Source organism: Lepisma saccharinum, chromosome 11, assembly GCF_977018435.1.
Source record: "Lepisma saccharinum chromosome 11, izLepSacc3.1, whole genome shotgun sequence".
Classification (NCBI taxonomy): Eukaryota; Metazoa; Arthropoda; class Insecta; order Zygentoma; family Lepismatidae; genus Lepisma; species Lepisma saccharinum.
In genome coordinates this window covers 55,471,522-55,485,323 of record NC_139239.1, presented here as the reverse complement: position 1 = coordinate 55,485,323, position 13,802 = coordinate 55,471,522, and the positions used below count along the sequence as shown (strand labels likewise).

The window sequence follows — 13,802 nt, the reverse complement described above, 5'->3', positions numbered from 1 at the left end:
GCACTTCACGTGACTTCACATTGAAGTGATACATTCATTTGACCGGTAACACGTCATCGCACACAAAAACTTCAACCGTTACCATCAATATGGACCCGGGCTGGTTTATAGCATTGTTATTTTTCCTGAATGAAATAGAAAAGTAAGTGATTAAGTGTTTATTGAATTGAAATTACAGTAAATACTATTCACATAATTTAGGGTGAAATATGAAGAAAAAGATGTTGTAATACTAATCAGATGCACAGAATTATACATTAGTTATCATTTATTAGTAAATAAATGAGGGAACTTTCTTATCATTTTGGAGAAATGATCAGGAGTATGCAATCAGAATATTTCGATTCAAGTTAAGTATGAATATGCCTTTCATAAAACTTAAGTTATTAACCTTTTACAATATTCTCTTACGATTTTCGAAAAGTACAGCAGAAGAGAGACGATGCTTGGCATGGTAGACTTCATACTACTTTATGCTTTAGCTTGTACTATTTGTATACACACTTTAACTAATTATTAATCTTTTATTGCATACTTCCTTTATTGAAAATGTGCACATGAGGACTTGAAACACAGATTCTGGTATTTCAAAGGTTATTAATTTCATTTTTTCTCTCCTGATGACAGATGCCTGTGGTGGAATTTTTGAAGCGTCAAATGGTACAATCACAAGTCCATCATTTCCTGACATGTATCCTAGCAACAAAAACTGTATTTGGGAAATTAGAGCTCGTCCACAATACAGAATAACACTTAACTTCACACACTTTGATCTGGAAGGAAACAATGTAAGTAAAATACATTTTTAATAAAATCTTAAATATTCATAGTTTATGAATCAGTGACGAACCTCTAGACTCGCCTCGAGCATAGACATTTCTAGCTATGGCACTGGATAGTAGGTTCCATTGCAGAATTAATTGAATTAGTTTGTGTGGAGGTGCTTTAATGGTCTCTTCACATGTAATGATTAATATTCAGGATTCTCAACATTAGAATGTTAAATATGAAATTTTCACATCTTTTAAATTTTAAAAACATCATTGTTGCATGGTATAAGTAGAATATCTTCATTCTGTAGTGATGCATTGGTGTGTTTATTGTGTTATGTTTGGAAATATTAAATGATTGTAATTTATATTTTTCATGTATTAGTAGCTTTTGTGTTTTTATATCTAGCAAGAATGTGAATATGACAGCATTGAGATACATTCCAAGATGGGTGAAAATGAGATGAGAAAACATGGCGTTTTCTGTGGATCACGACTACCACAGGTGATAACTTCCGAGGGTAACAGTCTCCGCATTCAATTCACGTCTGACAATTCTGTTCAAAAATCTGGATTTGCAGCTGTTTTCTTCACAGGTGAGTTTTGAAACAAGCAATATTTTTCTGTTCTTTACTACCACACCACACAAAACTAGACTACACTAAAGTCAATGGACGAATTCCCATGTCAGAAGGGGATCTCCCACCTTCACACCAACGATCTTGTTCTATTAAATTTTTTTCCACATTAAAATTGTCCAAGGGTAAGACTTTGTGTTATAACAACAAAGATAAGCAATTAGTTTGGACTTCAAACATACTTTACTAAGAACAACATCATAAACACACACAAAGGAGGAATAACAAAGATGATTTCAGCCTGTGTGTTGATTGATTGATTGATTTGGTGCTTTTAAGTCCACTTATGCACTGTAAGGCTAATCGGGACTGGACCTACAGTTTAAAGTGGGATCCGAACCACTATGTGCCTCCACTGGATATCGAACCCGGGACCCCTTGATTACAAGGCGACGACAGTACCACTGCGCCATGGGGGAGGCCCTGTCAGCCTTTGTGTGAATGTTGCATACATCTCTCTCTCTCTCTCAGGGCTGATAATAGCATGGGGCAAGAATGTACTTCTACAGTCATAGATAAGATTTTAAAATTATATCAAATTGGACTAGTAAAAGTTGGAGCCGTAGCTGTGAAGGTGGTTGTCATTGTCTCCCTAGGCCCCTGGAACATAGAAATTAGACTGCCTGTCATTTCTCCTCCATTTCTCACCTCCTTTCGTTGGGAATAGAACATAGCATTTACTCCTGCATGTTAATTTAATAGGAAACTAATGTCTTCTTAAAGTTATTTTTAATTTGCAATCGATTTTGCAAATGTGAACAATAACACACACTGCTGGTGTGGGATGCACAACCAACTGTTCTTTTATTAGCCACATTTCTTGAATGCTAAATTTTCTTTTCATCCGATTCAACGGAAAAGAGTATGTACATAAAATTTCTACAATGTCTTAAGTATGCCAACTACATCTAGGTAGAGGGTGCAAATTCGGTGCAGGGGGTACGAAAACCATTCTTGTCCTGGGCGCTGACATCTCTAGCTACAACTCTGATAAGGAAACATTTCCTTTCGAGAGAGCATTAATAGATTTACACCATTATAAAAACATAACACAATAAATGTATGAAAATTTAATTATCACTTTTAATAAAAAAGCAAAAATTAAATAATATCTAACACTTATTAAAAACATTTCACCTATCTTCTAATTTCTTGACATTTTGAACCAGTCGTTAAAGGAATTAATTTGCTAGTTTATAAATGTAGCAAATTAATTTGTTTATAGTATATGTTTATAAATATAAATATATATAAGTAAATCATTTAATTATTGAATGATATTAATTATTTATTTAATAATTGACAAATATTGACACACACACACACACACACACACACACACACACACACACACATATATATATATATATAACCAAGATTTCGGGCTTGGCCCCCCTCCCTCAAAAAAAAAAATATTGGGTATGGGCCTGGCACCAGTGTAATATATTTACAGATATTTTTAATTGATGCAAAATCGGATTTTTTTTACAACATTTTTACTTTTATCATGCTAAAAATTGCACAAAAAGTATGTTTTTCTTATTTATTTTAATTGAGGGTTGTTTTGTTAGGATTTAATCAACCAGTTTGAATGCATAATGAGGCCTATTTGAAAGTGAGAAATATGTTGTACTTTTTATGGTGATCCGCAAATAAAATAAAATTTGAATATTTCTATTCAAACTAGAAGATAATATCATTATTAATAAAAAAAAGTCTTGAGGGAGAGAAAGAATACTTCCATCTTGCTTTCCAAATATGTCCTGTTAATTTCCAAAGTTACTTCAACAGACGTTTTTAACATAGAATAATGGTGCTCTCTTTGTTGTAGATATGGATGAATGTGCAACAAACAATGGAGGATGCCAACATGAGTGTAAGAATACGATTGGATCGTACTTGTGTTCATGTCACAATGGCTTTACGCTTCATGAGAATGGGCATGACTGCAAAGAAGGAGGATGCAAGTACGAGATAACGGCTCCAAGTGGAGAAATTTCTAGTCCCAATTATCCTGATTACTATCCTAGCCGCAAGGATTGTGTCTGGCATTTTACTACAACTCCAGGACATCGCATAAAACTGGTATGTTGATTATAGATATGGTGCATTGCATCAAGTGAGGTATAAGATTACTGACAATGTGTAGCCTTTGTATTTTGTTTAAGCTACAGCACGGATTTTTTTCTTATAAAATCGAAGCAATACTCTCTGCATTCATGCATATTTTTTTTAAAAAAATATTTTGGTAGGAGTTGTCATGGTTATTTTGGATGCAGAAGCTTTCCAATTCACAAAAAATAATTTTTAATTACCTGTTGAAAAATCTAACCAAATTTTAGATATACCTTATGGTACACAAAATAATGGAAAATGGTGTTGGAATAGAATATTAGGATCCCAGGCTTAGATTCTAGTGGAAGAACAATTTTCAAGGGCTTCTCTGATGCTTAGTGGTAACAACCCAATTTCAGTTCCTGGTGGAGACACATTGCACATTGATTTGGGTTCTACTTTATGTGGTAGGTCCAGTCCCACTTAGCCTATCTGCTTGCACTTAGCACAAAATTTGACACAATTTTCAAAACTTTTCAATTTTACTTTTCTAAAGTGCCAAGCTTGCTTTACATTCTGTGCATTTCTAGGGAAGAAATTGTGCCAATACTGGAGCAGCAGCGAGGTGTCACGAATTGAAAGATTTAGCTATAATAATTTGCTACCCTAAGTGTGAAGGTCACCACATGTCATGGATTTGGAATCTGTTCTTAATACTGTACTTTGTGTTTACTTCTAGATATTCAACCAGTTTGAAATGGAACCTCATCAGGAATGTGCATATGATCATATTGTTCTGTACGATGGTGACAGCACAGAGGATCACACGTTAGGTCGATTCTGTGGCTCAAAGATACCTCATCCTATAGTTGCCACAAGTAACCAGATGTACATGGTTTTCAAGTCTGATGCTTCTGTGCAGAGAAAGGGTTTCCTGGCTAGTCATACAACAGGTAAGCAGATATTGTATTAATTTCTAGAGTTTACCACTACTGCTACTGGAACAATCGTAGTTCAAACTTCAGAAGTATATTTATCATCCTCGGTGGCCAAGTATATTGAGTGTTCTACTTGCAATCTTGATTCCAAAAGGCCAGAAAATAATAATAATAATTGTCCCGCACTGTGGCTGTGTGGTTAAAGTGCTCTCAGATTTGAGTCTCCTGAGGGAAGCATACCAACTTTTCTCCTGAGATTTCAGCCTGTGTATGGGACCGTTGGCCACCCACCATCATGAGGAAATTGGGGAGCTACAAATGAATAGTGTAAGATGGTCATAAAAAACCTACAAGAATGACTGGCAGCTCGTTGTGCCTACCACACACCACCTCGTAACTTGTTGGATGATCTCCCATCTCTGGTTGGAGTGAGGCTGGCAGTTGGTAGGTAAGCACCGACTCTCATGGGCTGTTATGTCACAGGTAATCACAAATACAAAATTAACTCTAAAGGTTCTGTTTTGAAAGCTGTCCAAGGTATGGATTGTGTGCTCTCTTATCCACTTCATCTTATCAGCTCTCAACATCACTGTCATAACTTAGCTAGAAATAATTAAGTGGCATTAAGCTTTCATTTAAAAATCAACCAAACCACAGAACAACTTTTCAGTTTGTTTTCTGGTCAAAACCAACTTTTCCGTTTATTTTCTGGTCAAAATCCATTTTTAATCTTCATACAGCATTATGTACTTGTGCTTTGGTTCTTGAATATACCTTTTCTATATATTTAGGTTATGCAATGACAAAAGGGCAAACAAAACAACACACTCTTTTCTTGGCTGGGGCTCAAACTTAGAACATTTGGAAGTGAGATTGTGAGAAGAGCATTTAAAATGCACTCAAGTTAGCCAGCTGAATCAACACTAGAACAAGTGAGAATATAGCATTAACTTAATAAAGCAACCACAGGAATATCAGAATTGAAAAAAAGCATGAGATGTCTTGCTTGTGTGCTATCAGGGATCACCAGCTCTCTATGGCCAAGTGTTGTTGAGGGTAGTCTTACGATTTCCATACTGAAAGTTCTGGATTCCTACCAACATGAATGTTCGTTTGCTGCATCTGCTTCATCTAATTATTATTCATCATGATGATTCTGATCAGTAAAACGAGGAAGTTAAGCAGTGTAAAACAAAATACAAATACTGTCTGAAGTACTGTCCAAATTATAAGGTACATGCAATGGTTTTGCGTATTTCTAGCTTGTGTTCATTCAGGTAACACTATATATTTTTCAGTGCATGACATTAAATTACATTGAAGCACTGGGAAGAATACTAGAATAAGATGTACGAGGGTCACTATTTATATTTTGAGCCTAACAATGAAAAAACAGGAATTTGGCATTGAAAACTGCTTTATTGTTTTTCGAAGTATTCTCCTTTATGGTCAATACACTTTTGCATTCGTTCGAGCCATTTGTCAAAGCAGTTTTTCCAATCTTCTTGAGACACCTCCATAATATGGTTTTTGAAAGCATCAAGGGCGTCTTCCGCCAACGAAAATTGTTGTCCACGCAATTTATTCTTGACATTCGGGAACAAGAAGAAGTCATTGGGTGCCAAATCAGGACTGTACGGTGGATGACCCATCAATTCGATTTTTTGACTGTTCATAAAGTCGGTTGTTAGACGAGATGTGTGACAGCTGGCATTGTCTTGATGAAGAATGATCCGACGGCATTTGTTTGTTTTCCGTATTTGACCGAAGACCTCTGGCAAACAAATTGTTGTGTACCATTCAGAGTTGACCATTCTACGTTCCTCTAAAGGCACAGTTGCCACATGACCAGTTTTCCCGAAAAAACAGGCGACCATTTGTTTCGATGTGCTTCGAGCGCGAACAACTTTTGTTGGATTGGGTTCATCTTGAAACACCCATACAGTCGACTGCTGTTTACGTTCCGGCTTATGCCTCCCTGATGGCGCAGTGGTAGCATCGTTGCCTTGTAATCAAGGGGTCCCGGGTTCGATACCCGGTGGAGGCACATAATGGTTCGGATCCCACTTTAAACTGTAGGTCCAGTCCCGATTAGCCTTACTGTGCACAAAGTGGACTTAAAACACCAAATCAAACCAAACCAAACGTTCCGGCTCATATGCATATATCCATGATTCGTCACCTGTTACAATCTTATATACGTCTTTTGAAGCACCACGATTGTATTTATTGAGCATTTGTTTGCACCAATTGACGCGAGTGTCTTTTTAAGTTTTTGTCAAATTGTGTGGGATCCAACGAGAACATACCTTTCTCACAGCTATATGATCATGTAATATTTTATATATGCTGGTGGAACTAATGCCTATGGTTGCCTCAATCTCACAGTATGTCACAAGATGATCTTGCAGTATTAGGTTTTGCACAGCATCAATGTTTTCTTGAACAACAACTGATTTTGGACGACCTTCGCGAATCTCGTCAGTGAGCGAATGGCGGCCATGATTAAATTCGTTATACCAGCGTTTCACAGTGGCAAAGGATGGGGCTTCATCGCCAAATGTGGAAGTAAGTTGATCGATGCACTCTTGTCTTGATAATCCACGTCGAAAATCGTAAAAAATCATTGCACGAAAATGTTCACGAGTTAATTCCATTTTATTGTTGTCGCGCAATCTCCAAGGCAACATAAACAACACAAATGAAGCTATTGACAAAACATTTGAAGTACGTTATGGTCAATAATGCCAGACGATTCCGTGCAAACGTCAAATCACGCCTAACTTCAATCAGTGTTGCCAAGGCTCAAAATATAAATAGTGGCCCTCATAGCAACAGACTCCAGTGGGTAAAAAAGTAAGTAAAATTGGTCAGAAATTTAATTTACTGAACACACATAATCTGATGAAAACTAATAGACCATTGTTAATATTTTTTGTGGCCTTAGTTAGTTTTAACCTAATCTTAGGATATCAAAATAATTGGTCTGAGTAAGCGTTAGAAATTATACAATACAAACTTTTGCAACAGAAACATTGTTAAAAATTCACATGTGTCTTTTCTTTTGTTTTACAGTGTGTGGCGGTCATCTTCAAGCTACAAACAGAGTGAAGCATCTGTATTCACATTCAAAATATGGGGACCATAACTATGAGAACAAAGTAGACTGTGACTGGGCAATAGAAGCTCCTCCGGGTCGTAATGTGCACCTGACTTTCCTTACATTTGAGGTGGAAGACGAGCAGGACTGTGGATACGATTTTGTGCAAGTGTTTTCTGGCTTGGATGCTGCTGGCCCATCATATGGACGTTTCTGTGGAAACACTGTAAGTGCTTTTTAACCTGCAAGGATGAAAGTATGGGTAAATTTACCCAGCCGATTTTAAAATAATCTTCCTGATCACGTCAGTTGAGTGTCTGAGGCCACCTTCTCAGTACCCTTCCAGTGAACCTTCCGAGTAGCAGGACCTTGAATTGGCTGTTAGTACATTAGTTCCAATTGCAGAGTCGTAGAAACACTGTCTCGCTAAATTTCGTCCAACATGTGGTCATACATTTCAGTTTGGTATTTCAACATGTTATTTTTTCTCACTTTTATCAATTGTTTGATTCAATGCAAATATTCAAATTTCACAAAATTAGATTAATCAATGAAGGTTTTACAATTTACATGCTGAACCCTTAGGCGTGCCTCTTTTGTCACCTTAAGTAGGCACGTGGGGGTCAAAAATTGATATAGAGAGAGACATTGTATTTTCACCATTACATAATCTTTCCTTGCACTAGTGAAATAAAATGATAATTATAAGGAAAGTATGGAATAAGAAATACAAAAATGATTATTTTTGTTGAGTATAGACTTTAAATAATTGTGTAAATTTAGCAATGTGTCCAATTTTTTAAAAAATAAACTTTTTTTAAGAACCTTTTCAATTGAAAAAATGCAGTTCGAATGCATATAAATTTTCAAAATTTCTTTTGTTTTACATGATTCAGCTAAATGTGACAATTGTATTATTTCCTCCTCCATATATTATGTCACACAAACTTTTTTTTTTTAACTTGTGCTTCATCGGTCAATTTGACATCTCCTTCCCTTACAAATTCTCTCAGTATTATTTCTATGTACCTATTGATAATTTCCACAATTATTCTCACAGTAGTGTTATCTATAAACATCTCGATAGCAGGTTTAGCATTTGTTTGGAGCATTGCCTAGGAAGGCATAAAAAATATTCATACTTCTTGTGCGAACATTTGGACATGAGCGGGCAACTTTCTTCTATCAAATTACCTCATCTTTTCCAGGAAATAATTTCCATCTTCTTCTGAGATATTATTCTCTTCATCTTCACTTGTCTCAGAATTAGTTCACGTTATGACTCACATTATCATCAAGATCTGCTTCTTGAGTCAATTCTTCATCGTGGAATATTTCAGATGAACTAATGTCGCTCTCGAATGCAACATCCTCCAGAATGCTTATGCTGTCTTCATACTACATGTTTTTGAACGATTTCTTAAAAGAATAGAAATGTCCACTTTAAAATCTACACACCCCTGAGCAAGTAAAAGCTGCTAAAATATTTCACTCAGAAAGCACACTAAGCCAAACATTTAAAAAAATTAACAATAAAAAATCACATATATTACCAGGCACCTGGGAGTTATTTGACCCTCAGCAACTTTGGATCAGCTTCACCTTGCTGTAGTTATTCACACAGTGAAAGAAATGGCGTTGACGTTTGAATCAGACTGTTTTAGGAAGGTACTAGAAAAACTAGCAGTGTGGTCAACCAACAAGTGTGTGGGTATAAAAAAATTCCTGCCTGGGGGTCAAATTTACTCTACGTGCCTACTTAAGGGTTAAAAGGAATTAAAATTGGACTTAAGTAATTTTTCTTCTGGGTATTTTTTTACTCAGTGTGCATCATTTTTTCACAACTTTGTGTAATGAAATAGAAACATTCAAATAGAAACATTCAAACTTAATAAAATTAAGCTTTATCAATGAAGGTGTTATGACATACATGCTTTAAAACAGTAAAAATTCAGACTTAAGAAGCAATTTTGATTGTGGGTATTTTTTTACCCAGCATACATCCTAGCAGAGAGCATGCATTCTGCTGGGTTAAGGAAGGAGGATTATGAAGCCCTCCTGAACAAAATAAGTAAAAGCAAATGTTGAAAATATTTTGAAATCGTTTTTCTACAATTTACATTCTTCAAAAATATTACAGAGTATGACTGATTAATAGGCAGAGTGCTGAGAACACAGCTTGACATTCCACTCCACTGGAATCTATCAATATATCAACAGTTTTGTTTTAAAATATTCAAGAATTACACCAGAATATTGAAGTGCAAGTTATGTAATCACAAAATCCAGGTTTTCATGCAATAGTTGTGCAAAATAAATGGAAATTTTAAATTTTGCATAATTTTCAGGATAATTAGACTCCATGGCATTTTTGAGGTATGTCTAAAAGACCAAAATGTTGGAAAAGTATCAGCCGGTATTGGTAAATAAATTCAACCAATACTTTCTGATATGAATACCAACACTTGGGCACCGGTATCAATTCAGTCATACTGTACATTATCCACAGTGTAACAGTTCAACATACTTTTCCACAAATCCTATAATATGAAAACTGGCAGATATGAGAACAACTCACAGTTTTTGTTAAACATGGTAGGAGGTGCCTACAATTTCCAACCTTACGGTCGTGGTGACACAGTATGATTATTCATTTTGTTTATTTTTTTAAATTGTGATACGATTTTGTGCAAGTGTTTTCTGGCTTGGATGCTGCTGGCCCATCATATGGACGTTTCTGTGGAAACACTGTAAGTGCTTTTTAACCTGCAAGGATGAAAGTATGGGTAAATTTACCCAGCCGATTTTAAAATAATCTTCCTGATCACGTCAGTTGAGTGTCTGAGGCCACCTTCTCAGTACCCTTCCAGTGAACCTTCCGAGTAGCAGGACCTTGAATTGGCTGTTAGTACATTAGTTCCAATTGCAGAGTCGTAGAAACACTGTCTCGCTAAATTTCGTCCAACATGTGGTCGAACAATTCACTGCTGACTACATATGAATAGATATTAATATTGAAGGAGAAAGGAAACACTCACCTGACAGTAGAAATAGTCAAATTTTCGCAGACACTAGCTGTATACTCAGTGGAAGAAGAAAAGACAGAACTGGAAGTTAGAGACCTGCAGAGTTGCCAGGTCTTGATCGAAGAAGTAGAAGTATGGAAAAATGGAAACTTCTTCGATCAAGACCTGGCAACTCTGCAGGTCTCTAATTTCCAGTTCTGTCTTTTCTTCTTCCACTGAAGATGCAGCTCGTGTCTGCGAAAATTTGACTATTTCTACTGTCTGGTGGGTGTTTCCTTTTTCCGTTGCTTTTTATTTAGCCCTTTTGGCCCTCCTTTCATTTATTCATAGATATTAATATTGCAATATTACCTTTTTCCAGATTCCTCCGGAAATAATATCAGTGAATGAAGCATTGCTTGTGAGGTTCCGATCTGATGACACAATTGTGAGCAAAGGTTTCTCTGCATCTTATGTAGCCATTGACCCATTAGACACTGAGGAGATGTCTGGGAAAACAGGGAATGAATGAGTGTCGTTGCGCCAGCTTGGTCACTGCCATTTCTGAAGACATTTGCAGACAAGAGACTGCTTTGGATCAGGAACCAAACTGTACTTACCGCAGGAAGAGTGTTTCCACAATATTATTGCTTTCTGGCAAAGAAAATAAGTGCCATGTAGCTCTTGCTGTGTATGAAGTACTATTAGCTACATTTTGTTTTATTTATGTTCGTTAACGCTGATATGCCAACTCCTTAGTGCTTTCGTTTGCCTCTCAGCCTAAAGTATGGCCACCAGACATGGCCTTGTAAATATATTTGAATGAATGGAATGTATACTTTGAGAATGTAAGACAAAATCCACCACTAAATGTCTATTATTTAATGAAGTCATCGCCTGTGAATTTTTTAGCTCTTGTGTATTGGGTTTGTGATCTCATATTCAATAAGTGAGATTATTATTGGCTTAATGTGATAATTACAGAGGTGTGTGATGTTTTATCATGCACTTAATGATAAATAGACTGAAATATAAGTGATTGTCACTCTTTCTCTTTTTGGATACTTTTAGTGAACATACAAGTTCAAATGCTAGTAACAGCATAAACTTTTTTGTGGTGCATTTTCGTAGATAAATCAGAAATGACACACCCAGTAATTTCTGCTACTGATAATTCTTCCATTGAAGTAATAAAATATTGTTAAGTGTTTACTAGAATGAAGATGAAGATGAAAATGTAAATGTCTGAATGATATTTACTGTAGAGTCAAGAGTATATGTAAGATTGAAATGAGGATAACTTGAGCAAAATGACACAATGTTGTGTTACAAAACAATTGTACCTTCATTCTACCCATAATGAAATATGTAATTGAATTTCTCTTTCGAAATTGTATTTTCATGTACAAAATGTTCATAGTTGCAGTATGCCATTTTGTGTGATGTAAGTTTATTATTTTTTTTTAAAGTAATGTTGCAACTTTTAAAGTTTGTTGGATGATTCCCACAGCAGTAAGGTGGGAGAACATTTGTTGTGTCTAGTAGCTTGCATGCATTTTAGTAGATTTGCAGATATGTGAAATAAGGAAATGGTCCTGTAACTGAACGGCCAGAACAAAGTGAATGTATAATTTAATTTGGAATCTTGTTACTATGGTGAAATAAATTTTTAATTACTAGACGACTACAATTATGATGGATGAGTATATCAGTTCAATAATTGTGCTAAGTATAAACTTTGTATGTAGTTATTACAGTAGAAGTTTTTACTACATTGTTGTGACATTTAAAAGGCAATTGATGTAAATCATTCTGTAATGACTGTTGAAAACTGAAGAAAAAAATTGTGCATGCAAAAAAATTTCATTCCTTATTTTCGAGATTTTTAAATTGTGTGGTAATGTCTCTAACCAAAAGAAATAGTAAATAAATTGTGAAACTTTTTGTGTTTGTAATTTTTTATATCTTTAATGTTCAAACCTGTCATTATTAATAAAATGAATTTGAGAGTGTAAAGGACAGCAGCTTCCACCTGCTGGAGAGAACACATGCTTTATTCTCTGCCAGCCAGAACTCACCATTCCCTTTGTGCGAGGAAGTTGAACACCTGGTTGCAGGGTGCGAAATCACTGCAGATTGGTGGAGGAGACGGAACAGGCAGGTATACTCATTAAATATGTGTCAATTATTAAATAATCAAATTATATTAGGCCTCCCCGATGGCATAGAGGTAACATCATCGCCTTGTAATCAAGGGGTCCCGGGTTCGGTACCCTGTAGAGGCACATGGCACAGTGGTTCGGATTCCACTTTAAGCTATAGGTCCAGTCCCGATTAGCCTTTCTGTGCATAAAATGGACTTAAATCAACAACAATTCAAATTATATTAAATACAATGTATTATATAGACAGTTTTTCATTTCAAATTCAATTGCAAATTGAAGATTTTAATATACTACTAATGCTATGAACATGAACAATGATTTGTGTGACTAAGGGGGGAGGGGCAAAATTAGGACATTAAGAAGATAATAGTTCTCTACATAGAATTCACATCTAAATGTTATTACATACTTTATTAATATATTCATGTACTTTGCGGTAGGTGACGAAAGGTGATGATGAATTAAGAAATAACAAGATGGACTAATTTTTGTGTTCTGGGGATTGCCGAGTTCAGTGTCCTTATAGATGAGGGTCTTTGTTGTCCATTCTTTGTGTATGTTTTCAATATTATTCCAGTAAAGTATATTCGACTCCCAAACTAATTGTTTGTTATTAGAAGAAAAACTATCCCCTCTGAAAAAATTTGGTGGGGGGATTTCAGGACACAATCGTTAGTGTGGGAGGGGGATTTTGCACCCTGCCTGGTCGCCACATTAACAGTGGGAGGGGAGGTTAAGGGGCAGAAGGGGCAACACACAGAGAGTAGATTTTTCAGATGGAGGAGAAAAAGAATTTGACCTCGAAGTGCTTGAATAGCTCATTGATATTATTTACTTGCTCTTTCAAAAGACTCGTACAACAGCATGGCCAGTCACCATGTTTGCATAAAACATTTATTTAGCAACAATGGTCCAGAGATGACAGATCATTTCTTGGATAGAGCTGCACCAGGATAAACTTTCTGGCTTAAAATTTATCTTGGACTGTGCTTTTCAAGCACTCAAATGTTTGAGACCCTATTTTTACACAGAATTCAGACTCTGTTATGTACAGTACTTGAAGTGGAAAATGTTAGCTGGGAGGATATTTGGTCTAGCCTTGGCTTTACGGTTTAATATGCGACTATTGGG

General features: G+C 35.9%; 1 protein-coding gene across 2 annotated transcripts in view; it reads left to right on the top strand.

Annotated features, from left to right (window-relative positions):
* tok (tolloid-like protein 1 tolkin) overlaps positions 1-12,443 on the top strand; it is a 173,163-nt gene extending 160,720 nt beyond the window's left edge. For both annotated transcript variants that reach the window (XM_083131125.1, XM_083131124.1), the window contains exons 12-17: positions 628-788; positions 1,180-1,366; positions 3,240-3,493; positions 4,203-4,416; positions 7,477-7,727; positions 10,889-12,443. In XM_083131125.1, coding sequence (XP_082987251.1) covers positions 628-788; positions 1,180-1,366; positions 3,240-3,493; positions 4,203-4,416; positions 7,477-7,727; positions 10,889-11,038 — 1,217 coding nt within the window. In that variant the 3' untranslated portion in view covers positions 11,039-12,443. The remainder of the gene's footprint in view (positions 1-627; positions 789-1,179; positions 1,367-3,239; positions 3,494-4,202; positions 4,417-7,476; positions 7,728-10,888) is intronic.
* The last annotated feature ends 1,359 nt before the right edge of the window (positions 12,444-13,802 follow it).